The 20,788-nt window shown below is 36.3% G+C and overlaps 1 protein-coding gene across 1 annotated transcript; it reads right to left on the reverse strand.

The window, feature by feature from the left end:
- CEP83 (centrosomal protein 83) lies at positions 1 to 19,981 on the reverse strand. The gene is made up of 15 exons (XM_082490508.1): positions 19,818 to 19,981; positions 19,308 to 19,458; positions 17,997 to 18,089; positions 17,577 to 17,708; positions 14,262 to 14,513; positions 12,805 to 12,936; positions 10,007 to 10,121; positions 8,363 to 8,507; positions 8,079 to 8,228; positions 7,364 to 7,439; positions 6,071 to 6,228; positions 3,252 to 3,381; positions 2,255 to 2,358; positions 1,388 to 1,568; positions 1 to 900 (listed from the first exon to the last, which is right to left on the reverse strand). The coding sequence occupies exons 1-15, from the start codon at positions 19,964 to 19,966 to the stop codon at positions 715 to 717; spliced, it is 2,154 nt and encodes a 717-aa protein (XP_082346634.1). The 5' UTR covers positions 19,967 to 19,981; the 3' UTR covers positions 1 to 714.
- Positions 19,982 to 20,788: the final 807 nt, after the last annotated feature.

The raw sequence follows: 20,788 nt of genomic DNA on the forward strand, positions 1-20,788 counted from the left end.
TTCAACCTTGAATAAATAATTTTATTGTAGTTAAATTGCAGTGCCACAAATACAAACTTACGTTTTCATAGTGTGAAGGCAATTTGTTATACTTCATCTCTACTACATTATATTAAAAACCCCAATTATTGCTTATTTCAGTTATAAAAATACAAGAGGCACATTGTCAAGGGTAGCAAATAAAAGTTTTCGGCACTTTTTCCATTTCATTTCATCCTCTCTATCTGCATGGGAACTTCAAAATAACAATCCCAATGTGGATTACAGCACCATCAACAGTCAAAACAGCAACCCAGCAAAACTCCAAACCAAGAGAGCAACTTCTACGTTGAAGGAGTAAGAGGATATTATCAAATAAGTTTTAAAGGATTTGTCCAAATTTTTTTATTTTAGTTTTTATCCTAAATGTCAGCACAACCTAAACCTTGATATTTTTTAAAGGTTCGTGTGACGAGATTATTTCATATTTTGACTTCCAAATAATTTTACATAATTTATATAAAAACATTTCAAAATGTAATTAATTTTTCACTGCTTTTGTTTTGAACCATTATATTTGATAATTTATGAAAGTCTATCAAAAATAAATACAAAACTATGCAGAATATATTTTATGCTATTCAGGCACATACAGGCATGGTTTTTGTCAAAGTATTAAAACCATGTACAAAGGATAAGCTATTGAAAACTAACAGCATGTAGAATTTGCAGATTTTATTTAGAGTCCTCACTTTGTGCATCGCCTTCTCCAGCGATCGGGTTTCTAGCCAAGTTCCTGTATGCGCCCCCTGTTACTCGCTCTCTAGATGGTCCAAGATCTTGCAGCTGTTTTCTCTGTGTTGTTTCTAGTTCTTCCAACCGCTTGCGAAGCAGGGAAAGCTCTCTTTGATGCTGTTCCTCCTTGAAATAATAATAATAAAAAAGTTACTACTACAATTTGCACACCTACAAGGGACCAAAATGAGCAATAATTTGAGATTAGAGAGATTTTCACCCTCAGAAGCTCACTGGAGCAAGTAAAACTCTTTTAACCATGCAAGAAATCAAGAGCAGCAATGCTGCTTTTTAATAATGACACCACGGTGTGAGGCCAACACTACTGTATTTCTTACCCAGAAGCAGCCATTTAAAGCCTCTTGGGAGAAGGACAAAGTAGGGAGAATTGAATTAAAACTGCCCATTTGTTACATTCTGTAACGTATCGTTTGTCTTTCAAGAACTCCTTGCCGTTGCGAGGAAGGGAACATCACTAGATGCATTCCTCAAAGTTCCTTTTCCTCTGTTCAGAGATCAAATGCTGCTTCCTTAAGACTAAGGTCTATAATGAAGGACTGTTCCAGGACCCTCTTTCATTGTATTGTTTTCAGAACTCGTAATACATCACCACCTGAAGAAGGGGGAAGGATGCTTCAGGCCCCGGAGGCAAGGCAGATGATGACATTATACTGATGGGATTGAGCGACGGTATGTTAGGATTCAGAATTAAACTCCGGAATTCATTGTGCCTACGTTGCAAGTCCTTTAGTCTCTTCTGGAGGCGTGCGTATTCTTCATGGGAAACATTCTGCCTAGGAAATAAGAAATTTCTTATTGCTCAAGATCTTTATTATCCCAAGACAGAAGCATACCTCTCCCCGAGTACTCCGCTGTTTACTATCCCTATGAAGGAATGTGCCATGCCAGATGAACTGGAAAGTGGAAGGAAAGTATATTCTTCTGCCTAAATGTCTATCTAGAAGTTCCTCTATACAGTAAACTATCTGCTGTATTACAGATTATAAATTACATGGAATAAATTAAGCTTTTAGTAGCGTTCACAGTAATGAGCCACAGGAGCCACATTAAATTAATTCTTTGAATTGAGCCCTCCATAGGTGCTCAATGAAGAGAGAAAAAAAAAATAAAAAAAAATAAAAAAAATCCGAGTTTGTCTTTCAAAGAGATGCCAGGTCTGTTTCTCTTGCAATTCTGAAGTCTCTTTCACTTCCTTCTTTTGAAGGGATTCCTGCAACTATATCTATCAGATATTTTCCCCTCATTTCTCCCCAAAGAGACAGCCCTGCAGGTGTCTTGTAAACTCTCAGCTGCCCATCCTAAATAGACTCCATTCAAAGAATTCTAGTGCTAAAAATGCCATTAGACTGGACTCCAGTTACTAAACTAAGTGTCGTGTATCTTCAAAATTACCTCATATTTGTAAGTCAGATCTTGGGTATTTTTCATTTTTCAAATAAGAAAAAGCAAAGTTTATTACCTGTTTAGCACCTGGTTTTCTTTTTCTAGCTCTTCTATCTTGGCTTCCAAAAGTTCTAATTTCTCTTGCATCCTCCTTTGTTTATTATCAGTGAGAGTCTTTCTCTGTCAAACAGACATTTCAAACAGCTAAGTAATGCCTGAACAGATTAGATTCTGTAAAAATTAAATCTACATTGTACATGGTTTCAAAGCTGTGACAGTTTTTCAGATTATCCTTCCTTAAGATGAAGTGCTCCATTGTGTTAAGGTTCTGAATCCCCGTGATGGGAAACAGAAGAGACGGGAAATGATCCATAGCTGCGAGTGAAAGATGCACAGCTGTCAGTCACTCATTGGTCAGTGACTAACTGTAAAACAAACACTAACTGTATTTGAGAATTACAAAAGTCATTCTTTAAGTGACCATGTATAAAAAAGTATAAATATGACCATTTTTTGTTTGGTTGGGGTTTTTTGTTTGGTGGGATTTTTTTTTTTGCTCATGTTGACCTCAAATTTTTACAACCTTAAAAGCTACTGGTAGGTTTCATAACCTGTATATGTCCAATGTATAAAACTGCCAATTAATCTTGAGCTTTTATAAACAATTAATCAGCTTTTCCTTTCAAGTTACTTCAAAATAGAAAGCTTAGCAGAAGACATAAAATTTTAATATTCCATCAAGGAAAAGTAGAACATCAGTTGTCTAGTATCCAAAACATCATCCTTACTAATCAAGGAGTCCACCTCTTGAATAACTGTATATACACACATGCGTGCGTGTGCAAAAAAAACTTCAAAATCTTTGATGGCATTATAACAAAGTTGTTGGCTGTAATATTCTTTTGCATATCACTTCAACCTATTTCTATACTGATCTTAAAGAACCTGATATATTTTGTTACTATATTCAGTAGATTGCAAATAAACTCTCAATAATAAAACAATTCTAGCTGGCCAAAGTAAAGCTGAACTTTTCATAAGCTGGATCATTCATAAAGGACGAGTCAACATGCCTTTTTCTGAGCAACAGCAGCTCGACATAGCTTGTTCTTCACTTGGTTGTATTTCTCTTCTTTCTCTGTGATGCGCTGAGTAAGCACATGCTTCTCCTCCAGCCATTCTATCCGTTTGTATTCTAAAGTCCTTTGAAAAAAATCAGATTAAAAGATTAAGAGGCTATATATACAAAGTAGCGTGTTGGCTTAATGCTCTTAAAATAGATGTGCCTTCTCACAACTCCTACCTTTATATACTTGAAGGATCAGATTTAAATTTGATTGTGCTAACAATCTAATCGTGACTAACAACATTCAAACCTGTGCATTCGCATCATCCTAGGTTTTCTTCAACTATGAGGCAAATTTTGAAAACTGATTCCAATAAGCTAGTTAATTGTTGGCTGCCTGCTGGTTGGGAGTGTTGCCAAACCGTCTGCAGAAAATTTCTACATTCAGATCAAACAATCACACTGGAACACAACAGTAGACACCTATGCCAAAACATCAGTTGTCAGAAGAGCTGACAGCTGCCTGCTGTGTTTGGGAGGTGAGATGTAAGAGAACAGGTTGTTGCCCTGTGCAGTCTACTATGCCTTTCTAACAGAGAAGTACAGCTGACTAGTGTGTGCTCCCAGCCAGAACAAACACCAACACAATGGGAAGCTCCCACCAATATGGTTCCTAGACAACATTCCAGCTGAACACACACCACCAACAGCATATGTTATCTGTTCAGGCCTTCGCATGGTTAAAACATACTAAAATTAGGCTGTGTTCTCTAGCAGTGGATAGGAAAGGAACCAGTTTCTCTCTGCTGCCTTCTTTGTTTGAGCTATCTGCATTGTGGGTCAAAGTAGACAGGAACTAACTGCATATTACTATAAAAGAAAAAAGGTGAGATTCTGTGCAGCAGTTTTTAAGAAATGCAGTCCAAGGCTTGGTATCAGTGCATCCATGCCACTCCAATCCTGGGTTGATGCAGTTTCCCCTACAGGGACTCTGAATGAATCTCCAGAAACTTCTCACCAAACAGCCCTTCCCTTCTCCACAACAGATGTATTAGGAATCATCCACTCCCATATCAGAACCAGGATCCTGGCCCACTTGATACCTGTGACAGTTCTTTTAGCAGACCCAGTGTGGTTTGTACGTTGCTGTTGCCTATGAATATCCACTACTACTCAGGAACCAAAGAGCTTTCTCGAAAAGCACTGCTTTACAGTAAAAGAATTTCAATTGAGACAGTGGTTAAAAATGCCATGAGATTTTTTTTTTAGTGCCACTTATGCTATTCCTGAAAAGCTTAACAAGTGCCTGTTTGAGCTCATCTCTGATCTGTATCAGTCTCATAGTTTGCCTTCAGCCCTTTTTCTCCTTTCACATTTTCATTTCCAAGCCTAAGATTGACACAGCCAGGCAGGCAGCTGCTTTGCCTACTTACGGCTCAACTGGCATTATTTTACTTATCTGAAACTGTTTATCTTAGGCTTTCTTATCTTTTGGTCCTTATTTCACTTCCTCTTGAAGCCAAGTTGCTTTGGTGCAACTTAACTCTTTGAGTTCTAAGTTTGTAAGAATTACTGAACTGAGGAAGGAAGTGCTTTCACACACAGAAAAAGAATTGAAACATTCTCCCCAGGTAACAGTAGGACAGACCTTAAGGACTTTACATGTAGACTGCAAATCTGCTTAATTTCTGCAGTATCAGAAACGGGTGCATCTCCCATTACCTACATACTTATACAATGATCTCCGAGGACTGCCAAGTTCCTTCCACTGCCTTCCCAGGAAAACCCGCTCCTGACTGGTCTATCGTCCATAAGACATTGACAGTCTCACTCAAATGACAGTAACAATCTCACTGAAAATATGAATACATCCTCCTAAAGTAAAAATCCAGAGCATTTAAATGCTACTGACATCTGAACATACTCTGCAGTCCTAATGCAGTAATTTCTTCAAATGTTAAAACTGAAAAGCAATACTTAAACTAATGACAACAAAGCAACCGCAGTACCACTTCATAGCCAAAGAGAAGTTAAAACAAAAAACTGTATCTTTTGGCAGTTTTCTATTTCATCTGGGACACTGACTTTTTAAAAAAACCCACCACACAATAGTCCAGTACAAGTTAGACATGTATTTGGTTATTAGGATAGGAAATACTAAATAGCCATTTCAGACTGACAATCTTTAAATGTCAGGAAAGCGTTCATTGCTATATGGAGTCTGAACAAGATTTGGTTTCCTCCAGCATTTATTAGCATGTTTTGACCATGCAAAAAAGAGATTATTTTTAATTTTGATGAGAGCAACTAGAATATACCCAATAAGTTTTTAGTTACCTCATATCAGCTAAAAGGATCTAGTGGGACAGCGGGGGGAAGGTATATACAAACATATACAGACTGGGTCCCTAAAACCTTATCAAAGCATAATACAATGCTAAAATGCTTTTCTCACCCTTAATGCTTAAACGCTTTTAAAAGAACTGCATGTGAGACTCTAGATCCACTTAAACTAATATATTTGACATTCACTTCAGCATAAATAGGATTCCATTTTATACAAATAGCATATTTCACTAGTCAATAATTAATTGTAACAGACATGAATGGAAACAAACTCCTATTTTTGAAGTTACCACAAGCAAAGCTTTTATACGTACTGCATAACAGAAGGTGTAGCCATTTTTTACACTTATCCAATATTTCCTGTTCATTTTTAATTTTGACTTTATTCAGAATCTACAATCCATAGTTAAGTAACCCATGTGGAAGGAACACAAGCAATATGAAAAGGAAAAGTAGAGCCAAAAGGAAGAAAAAATGTACTTCTCTGTTTCCAGTTGAGCTTTTTCTGCCTGAGTCCTTGCATGTTGACATTCTTGTTTCAATCTCTCTATTATTTCCTTCAGCTTCTGATTAGACTCCAGCAAATCGTTTTCTGATTGAGAAAGCGAGGCAAGCTGGAGTTGCACGTCATGAATTTGCTAAAAAAAAAAAAATAAAATAATTTTTTCTATTTGAGAAGGTATGCAAATAACTAGCAATTAATTTTGAGAATTAATTTTGAGATACTGAGATAGAGCAAAATGCAGACTACCAACTGGCTGCATTAGCTTTTCATTAGCCTTTCTTGTTTGTTTCTTTTCTCCTTACTCAACAGCTTCTCCAGAAGCTTTACAGGAAATCATTACCAGACAAAGAAGGTTTTCTATTGTAGTAGAAAAAAAAAGGGAGGCAGGAGTCTTCAGTGGATGGTGTGTCTCCCAGAACTCAAGAAATCCAGGGCCCCAGGGCTGAACAGAACTAGAGCACCACACGACATTTAGCGGCAGAGCTGTGGAGCTGCCCAGATTCTTCTCTCTCATAACGCATAATGCGTTACAACCAGCAGTGGCTGCACCAAGCAGTTCACAAAAACAAGTATGTATACAGTCTGAAAAGTCCAACCTCTGCAGCCAGCACAGAAAGGATGATTTACCTTTCCTTTTCCTCTCCCCACATGGACATTCTGATACCCCAATTTCTGATTTCGGGAGGAAAAAAAACGTTGCCTTGAACTTCAAGTGCACACAGCTTGCAGACTTCTTTGAAGCACAGCTATGTTCTTACCTACCAAATAACATCATGGGCAAGCAGGAGTTAAAAGAATCAGGTTTTATTTTCAACACTGCCATCAATTCACTCTGCAATAGAAATATACCTCTTTACACTAGTTTATTCATTTATGAAACATCTGTTAAGCACTTGAAGAACCTCAGATGAGAGATGCAGTGTAAATGCAAAGCATTACCTAGAAACAATTTATAAGTCTCCATGGAAACTGAATCTCCAGTTAAATAGTGCGTATCCGTATTCAATATACCAATCTATAAACATTCAGCTTTGAAATCCTTGGTACCCACAAAACGCATGAAGCAAAAAGCTGTAATCCATTTATAAAGGTCCAGAAAAGCATGACTGATTTCTGAACACTTTTGCTTTTAAATATCTGTTGTATGCATTTTGTCCCTCAGAAAAAAAAGGCCTTAAAAATTCAATCTAATCTTTAAACACTGGACATGATAACCGCAGGAAAGATTGTATTTGTCTATAAAACATTACAATACAATAACACCTTACCTGTTTCAGATCAGCACTTTCACGTTTCTTTTCTTCCAACTCCTCTGTCTGAATAGCTTGCTGTTGAATTTTTAATCTAAAATTGTATAAGACATCCTTATTTTTTTATGTAATTAAAATATAGATCTTAAAATTTAGGACAAATCAGCCCGACGTGCAATATATTCTAACAATTTGAAAGGCTGATAAATATTTAACTAAATGATTAAAAATATATTTTTATTGATTATTAGAATTCATATAGGAGCAAGAAATACGTTGATTTGTTTGCTTTTGGAGTATCACTTCTGCTCATTTTATCATACTGAGATTCATACAAATACAATAATCAACTCAAAGAGTTGGTCCCAGTTTGTCAGTTGCTGATATGGTGCCACTGTGGAAAGAGAAATTGTTTACTCTAATGCTGGGTCTATGCCAGCAGCCAACATGGACCCAATTTTAAGAAACATGAGTATTGCAAAATTATGCCTTAAAACTGTTCATTAAAATCATATAATTTTTAAAGGTTTGGATGAAAAATGTTAATTTTTTTTTTTAAACAGCACATTTTTAATTCTGCCCTCATTTTAAAGAATACAAAAGACAATTGTTTAATTTACCATGATGAACATTTGTGTTATCTATGAATAGTAAACTTTTATACTGACTACTGTAAAGAAATTAGCAGGGAAAAAATAAGAAGTTTGTCTTAAGATTAGAAAAGCCACACTACCGCAAGCGCTGCAGTTCCTTTTTGCTAGATTCTTCTGCCATCTGTACAACACGTAGTTTCTCTTCATACTGATCCTTTTCAGATTGTCTCCAAGTATCTTGTTCCAGTTTCATCTTCTGTAGATCAGCTAATCTATTCTCGAGTTCTAACCTGAGACATCATTCAACATGCACACAAGAATCATGACAAAATGCCAGAAGTGTTTAGTTGCTAAGAATGACATTTTTAAAAGTTACTCAAAACACTCCTCTTTTAGAAGTTGAGCAGTAAATCAACAAACATACTTTTCATCCTGTAAGGCTGCAATTTTTTCAAAAACTTCCTCTTTGGCAGCTTGCACTTTACGAATTAGCTCACGATCCTTTTCTACTAAAAGCACCTTATGACGTTCAACAGCTGCCTTAAGAATTTCCTTGTCTGACAGCAATCCTGTGTTATACATTAAAAAAAGTTAAAATGTCATTATTGATATCAACCTGATGAAATCCAGTATTAAAATAACTTTATAAATTGTTAAAAGGGAGCTAAAACTCACAATTCACATGATAGAATGAACAAATGGAAAAAAAAAAAACCACAAGAAAAACAGAAAAGACATGTCCTTTCTTAGTATAACAGCAACATTTCAAAAACTTTCGAACAGTAAACATTACACTGGAATCTCTGTCTACCAGGGTTTATTATTTTAACATAAAAAAGTAATTAAACAGTTGATATTATTGTAGATTTAAACTCTAAAGCAATTTTGGCTAAGCAGTTGTGTCTGAATTAAAAAAAAAAAAAAACAACCACCAAACAAACAAAAAATAAACCCTGTTCCACTATAGCTACAAAAAAGTAGAGAGAATTGGTTATTTTCTTTTTTTGGAAAAGTTTATTGTAAACAGTAACTGGTTACCAGTAAAACCATAGTAACCTGACTACAACAAATCTCACATTTTAATTCACTCATATTACCAAATGAAACTATGCTAAAATTATGACTCTATAGGCAAGGACAAAAGATGCAAATTAAAAACTTGTCACCAAGACACCTGTGTTCACTGGCAAATAAGACAACATGCCATAACAATGACTCCTGGTTATTTAGCTAATTCAGAGATGCAAACTGGTTTCCACAGCCAGTTCAGGTTAGCTTAAATCTTGCCTGTATTTAGTTTCATATTTCCTAGGGTCCAACATTTTTAGTTCTCAATGTTCTGTAAGTGCATTGCTGATACAGAAAACACCACTTTTAGTTGCTCTTAGAGAACTAAATATCAAAGCATGTCAACAGAAACAACTATTCCAGGAAGACGAAGGTATTATTTTGGGGTTATGGTGAATCAGTGAAGACACGCCACTTAAAAGATCTGTAATGATTTAAAGCACCAACACATAACTAGTACTAGAAAGCTTTGGCTTTTCACTCTAGAAAGCTATTTCAAGTTGCCTACATACTCAGCTGTATTAGGTAGCTTAGAACATTGCCTATTTTTTTCAAAGAATGAGCTAGAAATTGTATTTTGTTTCACATGGCAGCCTTACCTAATTGTTATCAATACCACGGACACAGAACCAGAAAACAAAAGAACCACTGAAGCCCTATGGTATGTTAAAGTTTCAAGCACAGTGTGAAACAGTCTAGAATTTGGCAAGACTAAAAAATGCTTACATGAAGTACAGGATTTGAAACAGATTATGCTTAAATCATGTCACAAATTCACTAATTTACATAGATGAAAAATTGTTCTGTAACTGTTCTTCTTAACCCAGTAGACCAAGTGAAACAACACAGTTATTTCAAATACAAAATGAATTGTCAGACCTATGACCTAGACCAGAATTAGAAGGTGAAAGCTGCTGGAGAATATTTGGAGGAAAAATAATTGTAGTATTCTAACTAGAAGTTAGAAAAGCAATCATTAGAAATTAATTGCACATTTTACCATCCATTTCACTTTGAATCTTGTTTCTCTCTCTTTCTACCTCACTCTTTGTTCTTGCTGCCTCCAGTTTGACATTTGTTACTTCCAATTTATGCGAATGTTTAAGTTCTTCTACCTATGAATTAGAAAAAACAACAAACAAACCAAATCAACTAAAATAAAAAAATATATTTGCAGCTTTCCTGTAAGTTTTTCATGTGATATTTTGCTAACAAGAAAATCTGCCAAATAACCATAGACTACACACATACCTTAATTTTTTTCCCCATCTACTGCTTTCCCGAAGCCAATCCAGAATATCCACTCTTGTAGATATTTTTCTAATGTTGATTATATACATGCTGTAACACTACAGCTATTGACATGATCTGATTCCCCAAATCATAATCAATAATAAAATCCCATTGCAGGTTTTTATTAATTCCTCAAGTCACACACTGAAGGTTATTGAATGAGTTGTCAGTCATCTTGAAATGCAAGTTTTATATATTCTGTGATTAAAAAAATTAAAGTGCTCAAACACGACATATATTCCAGGAACCAGCCTATCTGACTATTGACAAGTATTTCATCTTTAACCAGCCAGTTATTACAAGCTACAGTGTAGAAAAGTTACTCTTAAGAAGCCTTGGTGATACATGCACAGATGTGCGGGATTGCCCATGAAAACTTGGTTTCTGAGTAAATACTATACATTCTACAAGCTAGCCTCTGAGTATCGGGGTACTAAAAACTACTCATTGGAAATATCTTGCTATGACACTGGTCCAAGTTGCATAACACCCTGATGCCTTGCTAACTCAAGCACCAGCATGTCAGTTCACACATACTTCACTTCTGACTAAAGATACCTCAGCATCAAGCTAAAATAAATTTAATCTCCCTAAGTAAAACAAAGCAGTGACATGCAAAAACAGATTATCAATTGCTCCCCCAAGTAATTTCAATTTGGTAACTACTTATGGTGCCCCTGACCTCCTGGAGCGCTACACTACTTTCTCAAAATCCAGGTCTTCATAGTTTTTAAGTGCGTTTTAAATCTCTACAACTGTGACATACGCATCAAACGGCCTCATAAAAGCAGGAGCTTTAAGAACATCAAATCAAAGACAATTACCGCTTGCATGGAAACTTTCTATAGTTTAGGCATTTGTACTCAGTAATTACACGGTCAATGAGAATTAAATATCTAGAGGAAAGCACTTATAATGAAAATCCATTCACAATGACAAATGTAATTACAACCTGCTAGCATATACAAGTGGCAAAAGGTTAAGAATGACATAGTAGCTTATTAAGTAACTACATGGTGGATTTGGTTGCTTAAATACTAAGTTGAGAACATTTCAAGGCAACTTGCAAAGATTTAAGGTGGCTTTTTTAAGGCACAAAATCTAGAAGACAAATGCGTGCACCTGTGCTCAGGAATAAGTTTGAATGGGTGCAGAAGGTTGTGGAGGAATCCATACAAAGCACATGTCAGTGTTATTTTGGAAATTTTATTCAGAAATGCAGGATAGCTTTAAGTCAACAGAAAGCTTAAAATCATTCTGCATTCATCTATAAGACCTGGTTTTACTGTTAGTTCAGAACTAACTAAAGCCCTCCAGAAAGGTAAGAAAACACAGGGGATTAAATTTGCTACCAGAAACTGACAGACGTGATAAAAATTTATTACCCAGTATTCTCTCCAGAAAGGAGGGAATAAGAGACAGCAGAAAGCTAATATTTATCCAAGTAACAATTTCATTAGGACTAGTATCCTGACTCAAATTTACACAAAGCAGCGTAAGTATTCTCCAATATTTGAAGGTAAAACGGTTTACTAGTGTTTCGATTTTTCTTGTTTATTCAAATAGTCACATATGAAATTGCATAAAGGATCTGTCTTTAAGTTGTATAGCTGAGGAGTCACTGCAACCAGATAAAACTCTGAATCTGGCATCCAGGCATCCATACTAACCTAATTGTGCCGAAATACTAAACAGTGATGTGAAGTTCCTTAAGCACTTTCAGGTTTTCCCTAAACTTGAAAACTTGAAGCCTTCTGATCTTTTTTTCTTAAGTTTTTTTCCTAGAAATTTATCTAAGCACTCAAAAAAAAAAAAAAAGAAGAAAAAATACAAGCATAAAACAAAACCTCTAAGATTTGGTGCCAACCCAACAACTAAGATATTCAAGCACATTGCAAGACAATGATCTACTTAAAATGACACAATGCAGTGCTGTACAGAAATGTTTCTGTACAAGCTATGCTGGCATTAGCCCAAGAAAAATGCTATGCTAATGTGACTATCCTGCTTCTAATATAACCTAAATCTCTGCAGGAGATTCCAATGCAGCTTGCTTCACACAGCCCATTCAGAGGATACTTTTTAAGATCTCCAGAAACCAAAGCTCCATTAACAAAAAAAAAAAAAAAAAAAAAAAAAAAATCAATTTCAAGCTCTATTGCACTTTACGAAAAACTAATGCTTGTTTCCATCAAATAAGGCTGGCTCTTTTCATGAGTACTAAAAACATGAATATAAAGACACCTCTTTGAGCCCTGTTTTGTTTAGAAAAAGATCTAGAAAATTAAATAAAAAGGGAATAACCTCAATCCTTAGAGATACTTTTACGGAAGAAGTTTTACCTGTAAAGTTACATATTCTATGTCCTCCAACTGAAATTGGGAAAAAAAATCCAAACCGATTTTAAATCACAGCAAAAGATATTACATTATTCTTAATGCAAAATACAAACTTAAACATAACAGGATATGAAAAATGTATTTCAGGTACCATAAAAGCACTTACTTTAGTAGCTAAGGAATTGACTTCTCGTTCAGATTTGTGAAGTTTGCTAGTTAAGAGAATGTTTTGCTCATGACTCATCCGCAGCTCTTTCTCAAGTCGATCAATTTGTAGTTCAGCAGACTTCTTTTCTGCCTTGAATAAAGGAGATATTTGTAAGATTTTTGGAGCAGGGCTGACTCTTGCTATTCACTTGAATGGTTCAATTGATTTGGGCTTTCAGATATTACTGGCCCTTTGTATTATATAACAGTATAATATACAAATAATGATCTTTGCTCAACAATATGTTGCAATACAAGTGCCTCGAATTTTACTCTAAAGTCACAACTGTTTTTACTAACACTGCCTGCACAGAATCACACACATTTTCAATCCTACTTCAGAAGAAGCAGAGGTAATCCAACTTCGTTAGGAGGCAGCATGTATTCCTACCAGTAAATTTCTGGGCTGTAACACCAGCATGACTACAAGTGGTGCTCAAAAAGATGTCATATGTTTGCCTATGCAGTTATACTAACTGAAGAATGAAGAGGAAACAAATTAAGAGGAAATTAAGAGGAAATAAAATGCAATTACTGTTGAGTATTATAGACTCAAGACCCTGAGCTTTATTAAGTATCAAAAAGGTAATCTAACACACAATTTCACCTTCCTTTTTCTGAACTGACCTATTTCCAGCAGACTTTTTTAGTTTTCTAAATTAAGAATATTACAGCACTTTTCTTTTTAATTTGTGATCAGAGCATTTTGTAACAAAGGTATACAGCACTGATAACAGTAAAAAGGAAAATGAACCATCTATCTGTATGCTGCAACTGTGTGAGAAGTCTACATGGAAAGACTCACTACCTAGGGAGGTAGCAAGAACTGACAGGAGGGACTGAAGACCACGGATGAGGAATACAGTGGAATCCTGAGAACCATACAACAGGCCAGAAACGCCAACGGTTTTTTAAGGGAGAGTAATAGAAAAGAACTAGACAATTGCAGTAATGTGCTGGAGAAAGGAGAGACACAGGTAGGCAAGAAAGACAACACGCGAAGACGGGATTAAAGAAATAGGGGAGCATCATATGACATTTTTGAAAAGAATGAAAAATTTACTGTAGCAGATTATTAACATAGTCGTTTCTAACTCCAGCCAAGTGACAAGTGCTGACATAAGCATCTTACTGACTGCAAACATGGATATCACTCGCGTGGTTAGAAAGGAGATTGTTCAACAGAATCTCTCAGTTGAGCTCTCCACCTTTCCAAAGTTGAACTGGCAGTACATGACTCCCAATTCCCAACATACTTACAATTTGGTTTTAAATCCGAAATGTACAAATGCAAATTGTGGAGTCAATGGCAAAGTTATCAGTGACTTCAGTGACAGTTCTACCAGGTCAAGTGTTATTCTTGCCACACTCTAAAAGGAGGCAAAATAAAAAAAACAAACAAACAAACAAACTTACCTCTAGAGACCTTGTCATAGCCTGCATCTCAGCTAACTGTCGTACTTGTACTCTTTGAACATTTTCTGCTTGCACACCACAATTGTCTCTTTCTGCTCTTAGTTCTGCTACTTCTGCTTCTAAGCCTTTTAATTTCTGATACAGTTGTGCCTTTTCTCTAGAGAGTGCCTCCACGCGTTTACTGTCCCTCGTGGGATCAACACTAAGCAGCTGATTATGGAGTTCTTCTTTATCTTTATCCAGCCTTGCAATCTGATAGTTGTTAATCAGAAAAATAAAAGCTTTTACATTGGTTAGGTGTCAGGCAGCAACAAGTACAGTTGACAATTCAGGAAAGAGCAACAGTGTGCATTTAAAATATTATGAAATTACATTCATATTTATTTTCTTTCTTAGAGTAGGAAAACCAACAGACCCGTTCTTCAAGGCCTTTTCTGCTTCAGTTTTCACTGATAAGGCTTGTCCTTGGACCTCAGATGTCCCTGAGCCCACTAGCAGTCTGTGGTTGTAAAGCAGCACCCAGAGTAGAGGAAGAAGACGTTAGGGATCATTTAATCCACTGGACACACACAAGTTCTTGGAATGGATCCAACCGTTTTGAAAGAGCTCACTGGTATCGTTGCAAGGCTATTCTCTATAATCTTTGAAAAGTCATGGCAATCAGAGAAGGTTCTTAATGACTGGAAAGAGGCAGACAGCACGTCCACAAAGAAGAGCAGAGGTCAAGAAGGATCCAGATAACTACAGGACAGTCAGCTTCACAGCTTCACAGTGAAGGTTATAAGCAAACCCTCTCAAAAGCCACTTCTAAACACATGAAAGACAAGGTGATGGAAAGCAGAGTTTATCAAGGGCAAATCATGCCTGACCTACTTCTCTGCTTTCTATAAAGAGGTGACTGGCACTGCAGACAAGGAGAGGGCAGTGAATCTTGTATACCTTGATTTTAACAAGGCCTTTGATACAGTCTCCCATAATCTTCTCTCTCACCAAATCGGTAAGATATGGGCTGGAAAAGTGGATGATAAAGTAGGTGGAAAGCCAGCTGGGCTGCCAGGCTCAAAGAGTGATGATCGGTGGTGCAAAGCCCAGCTGACTGCCTGTAACTAGTGGGGTCTTTCTGAGATCAGTACAGGGTCCAATACTGGTTGATGACCTCATTTGTGATCTGCATGATGGGATGGAGCACTCTTTCAGCAAGTTTGCAGGTGCCACTAAATAAGGGGAAAATGGCCAATGTGCTGGAAAGCAGAACTGCTATTCAGAGGACTCTGAACAGGCTGAAGGAACCCAGTGCAACAGTACAGGCTGGGGGCAACTGTCTAGGAAACAGCTCCAAGGAAAAGGATCTGGGGGTCCTAGTGAACAACAAGTTGAACATTAGTCAGCAGAATACCCTTGCAGTAAAGATGGCAAGCTGCATTCTGGCAGATTGGCAGAAGCACAGCTAGCAGATCCAGGGAAGTGATCCTTTGTCCCCTTCCAGTAGTTTTAAGACTGCATCTGGAGTTTGTGTCCAGTACACAAACAACAAACCGGAGCAAGTCCAGTAGATGGCCACCAAGACAGGGGTTGGGAAACATGACATATAAGGACAGGCTGAGAGAACTATGCCTCTTCAGCTTGGAGAAGGAGATGTACGGTGATGGGAAGAGAGGCAACGGACACAAGTTGGAACATGTGAAATTCCAATTAGATACTAGGAAAAAAAATTTACCATGAAGATGGTTAAATACTGGAATAGTTTGTCCAGAAAGGTTGTAGAATCTCCATCCTCGCAAATGTTAAAGACTCAACTGGACATGGCCCTGAGCAACCTGATCTCATTACACTTTGATATTTTAAGCAGGATGTTGGACCAGAAGGAGGTGTCTTCCAATTTATATTATGATTCCACAATTCTATAACCACAACAGAACTCAAATCTGCTAGTAACTCAAGACAGCCAACATGACTGGGCCCTGTCAGGCAGGAAAAAAAGCAAACAAAACAATCTTTCTGTTACAAGGCAGTACGATAGGTACAAACTAATCTTGAGATTGTAACTAACATATTATAAATATATAGATTCTAGTGTTTCAAAATTAGTTATGTGGACTGAATGTAATATTGGGGGCAAACGAGTGAGAAAGTAAGGGATGTAAGAGTTCTTTTGATATTTGGAGACTAGTCCAAACTCTGATCTGCAGCAGTTCTTTTAGAAGTTGCTCCATGGATCAAAGCCAATTTCTGCAGCAAAAGCCCTCCAAATCCCTTTTATGGGGAGATTCTAACACTTATTGCATGGCACGCCCAAGCCATCATTTAAGAATTAGGAAATTTTTGTAGCCTCCTTGTGATAAATGGCATGAGAGGTTAAAAAGGCTCTAAGAGAGGGAAACTAGATCACATCACGCCCTGGGCTCAAGGTAGTTTCATTCTCTGTAAGCGTGCTAATTAGCTGCAGGAATACCACAAACTCAACAAGCCCACAAAGTGGCAGGCTGTAAAGCAGCATGTGGGTTTAGCTCTGGGAAGGACAACTGTTCTGTTTTTAATGCATTGCATTTCCAAATTTGGATAGATTTTGAAAGCGATGATTGCTTTGATTTGTGTCTCATGTTTGGACTAATACATTCAAATCTGGCATCTTAGTATATATGCTCTCAGACAAATACTTAAATGAATATGCAAATGACATATGCAACACATTTACACTGTTGCATATATTTAAAACATAAATAAGCCAGCAATTTACTTAGCTAAACTTTTGAAAATCCAATTCTGAGACAGAAAAATTCATTAATGGTTTATTCAAGAGTTAATACAACTGAAATAATGTTACCGAAGTTTTCAGTATCCTTTTGACCACCACTGTCATGATCCAACTTAGTTGCAAAATGCAACCCTGTCTGGTATTAACAATATCGTCTGCTGCCTTCTTCTTGGATTAGTTGCCATGTAAGTAATTTAAAATCTAAACTTACATCAGTTGCTCAGATAACTTATTAATTTCAAATTAATGTAATGTCTCAAATTCCATCACAAATGCAAGTAAAAAAAGCATTAAGCAAAGCTACCGGCTGTCATTTATCAGAAGGTGACTCTATTCTTACTTATAATGGCACAAATTATATTGCGACACATCACTGAACAAACCTACAGAGACAGCTTTAGGCTAAGTCATAAAAGTATTTTAAGAATTAAGAGAACGGAAACAAACTCTACATTATGAAATTATGTCAAACTGACAACCCATCAAGTACCAACATTTTCACAATGTTCAAGCAGCTTTGTCATCAGATACATTTTAAGCTACTGTAACATTCTATGTACCTCAGCCTCGTATTTTATTTTCTTCTCTTCTAAAATACGTGCATGTTCTTCCTTTTGATGTTCAAATTCTGATTTCAGAAAAGTGTGTTCATAACGAAGTTTGTTATATTCTGTTCTGTATTTTTCCACTTCCTAAGTTAGACAAAAAAAAAAAAACATAAACATCAGAGAAGTTTTCAGATTTATTTCCTTCAAAAGTCCATGCAATGTTCCTATCATTTCACAAGTTATATTTGATGAACTGAATCCCTCCTTCTCCCTCTTCTTGGGTTTCAATGTTCACTGCTGGAGCTACAGTACCTGATAAAGAATGTCATACTTTGCTCCCCTTTCAGTTTTAATTTCCTAAGGTTTCAGGAACAACTACAAATTGATGTTCACTACTCTAAATGAAATAGAATTTCAATACTTACTACTTACATTTTCTAGTTTCCGATAACGTTCTGTCATAGGAGATTCCAATTCCTGCTGTATTTGTGCTTTTAACAGTTCTAATTTTTGAGGAGTTAGCACCTTAAGACAGAAAAGTATTATAAATAGTCATATTCATTTATTTACACTGTGATAGGACAAATGGCCTGGAATAAAGTACTTTGAATATGATTTTAGTAATCCTGCTTAATTTTCTATGTTTTTCTAAAGAATTGTCAATAGTAGTTACAGAAGCAAAACAACCATATTAGCGAACTAAAAATACTCTAGGAGGATAACAGAAGCATTTAAAATGTCAGTATTTACTGGTAGAAGCAATACAAATGTCAAGCTGAATTGCCAAAAGATTTATCTCCTTTGTGGGGGAGGGGCAGAAGCAAAAGTGGTCTCACATAAAAGACAAAGAATTAGCATTTGGAAAAACTTAAACAGTAAATGAACCAACCCCAAAGAATCAAAATGAGCAACACCAAACCAATTCTCTGTAAAACACATTAGATACATGTTCTCCTGCAGGTACATGAGTAGAGATTTGAAATGAAACTAAGATCAGGAAAGTTGTCCTGCCTTAAGCTCCATGCTGCATGGTATTTTGTTAAGTTTTCTTGGGTATGGTTAACACAGCAAAATATCTACCAAGAAAAAGCATTAAAAAAAAAATAATCCACAACCTGTGACATCTTCTAATTTATAATACTTTTCTTCCACTTTTCTGTTCCCCAAGGTCCTTGAAAACTAATTCTAGTTACGGTACCAAGGTACATCTCCGCCATTCGCAGTCTGGGATCCTTTGTTAGATGCTATGTTTGTTTCCTAAGAACTATGTCCTGCATTAGTTTAAGGAAGCAAGCAGTTATAGAAAGTGTCATCCACGTTATCACAAATGTTGGGGATTTTTTTGGTTTGTTTGGATTTTTTTTTTAAAGATGGGGAAAGCTGTCATCACAAAGAGAAACAAATACCTATTTTTCCAGTCACTTATCGCAACAGATTTAGGCATCTAAGTTATCCTCCACAGCAGACGATTCTCCCCATAAGAGGAGAGCACGCACAGACACCAAGTATCTTACAATTCACATAGCACATAACAACAGGATTTGGAAGATTCAGTTAAACAAGAAAACAATAATTTCATCCCAGAGTCGCTGTAGAGAAGAAACATTACTTGAGTTGGGTGAATTTCAAAATACCTGAAATACATTTCTGTTTATGTAACATGTATATACCTATGTTGAATGTATGCATGGCCCTATTACAGAATTAAAATTCATATTAAGTCCTTCCAGTAAATTACCTCACCTGCATCTTCAATTTTTCCAGCTCTTGTGTTTTACCCAGCAACTCCTCTCGATATTCAGCAAGAAGAAACTGAAATTTGTCATGTACAGTCTGCTTTTCAACTAACAATCGCTTCAGTTCATCTTGTGATTTCGTGTATTCCTCTTGTAATCTGCAAGATAAAATACATATTTATTTTATATTTACACTCCAAAATTAGATCTTCAAGCTCAAAAAACTCACATGCAGAAGCAAACATACAGATACCAAGTTAGAACTAAGCTATTAATATCCTCTTCCTGTAATATATTGAAAAGTTATCCCATATTTACAAACATAAAAAGTATTTCAGAAACCTAATCTGCAATGTTTTAAGGTATTTTGAATTGGTTATTTTTTAATATGAACAACACTCAAATCTGTCCTTAAATACAGAAATAGCTAACACACACACACACAGATCCCTTCCACCTAACATTTAGCTTCACCTTTTAACAGCTCAAATGAAGAAACCTGTTTAAATTAGTGTACCTTAAATGTTCTGCCTTTATAGTCTGATAATTTGCTTTATGGTGTTCACATCGCATTTTTTCATCAATCAGAAGTTTTTGCAATTCTTGTGAATTAGACATATCACCATTTCCAACCACAGGAGGAAGAAGACTGCCCAAAGTATCCATTTTATGATGACTGTTCACAATAAGTACGTAGAGGACAAAATAAAATTAACTTATAAGTAATCTACAACACCATCCACTTTTTCTGCTGACATCCCAGAAGATCAAGTCACCTGAACAAATACAAGGACATGTAATTAGCAATCAAGTACATTCACAGTTCAAAGATTTCACATGCTGCTTTTGCTTTCAGTACAGAAGAATTCTGGCCCTGCTGTAACTCAGGTTAGAAACCTCTACTGAAAGCGCAACTCTTCTCTGCTTATTCTGCCTGCCCTGAAAAGTCATAGCCCTTCCAGGGGCACAGAATAAACTTTAACATGGAGATTATTTGAGTTAATACAAAATAAGCACAAGCACCTCTATGTGACAGATTACAAGAAATGTTATACACTGAGAATCAAACTATGATGCTAGTAATACCCTAATTATTCCATGTTATCCAGGGTTCAAGCAGAGGCCACAGACATCAGACACAGCTTTCACACAGTCGCAATCTGTCACACTAGCCTAACAAGTTGTATTACTCAATACACCATAATTTCAGCTGGAAGAAGAGCAGGTAATTCTCACTGTTGAATTCCTACCAAGCTATCTCTGGAGAAGAGTAGAAGTTTCATGGACAGTTTGGAAGATACGTGCTCAAAGTGCAACCCTAAAACATCATTGATACATGTCACTTCCTCATTTTCAAAGTTTATCTGGTGGTTTCTTGTGACCTTTCCAGAAAGAGTTTTGCTAAATGTGACAATATCAGATTGGTGTGAGAAAGCTGCAAATCGACAGATGCTGAGAAATAAGGAAGTATTCTAATATGCCTCATTA

The sequence above is a fragment of the Vanellus vanellus genome (assembly GCF_965231255.1).
Source record: "Vanellus vanellus genome assembly, chromosome: 1".
NCBI lineage: Eukaryota > Metazoa > Chordata > Aves > Charadriiformes > Charadriidae > Vanellus > Vanellus vanellus.

Bases quoted from the DNA above. Each gene is read 5' to 3' on its own strand.
- CEP83 (XM_082490508.1), bottom strand. From the start codon at position 19,966: ATGGATACTTTGGGCAGTCTTCTTCCTCCTGTGGTTGGAAATGGTGAT. The intron at 17,709-17,996 runs GTAAGTAGTAAG...TGTCTAACTTAG, and splicing joins GTTATCGGAAACTAGAAAAT to GAAGTGGAAAAATACAGAAC. The intron at 8,508-10,006 runs GTAAAATGTGCA...TGTATAACACAG, and splicing joins GATTCAAAGTGAAATGGATG to GATTGCTGTCAGACAAGGAA.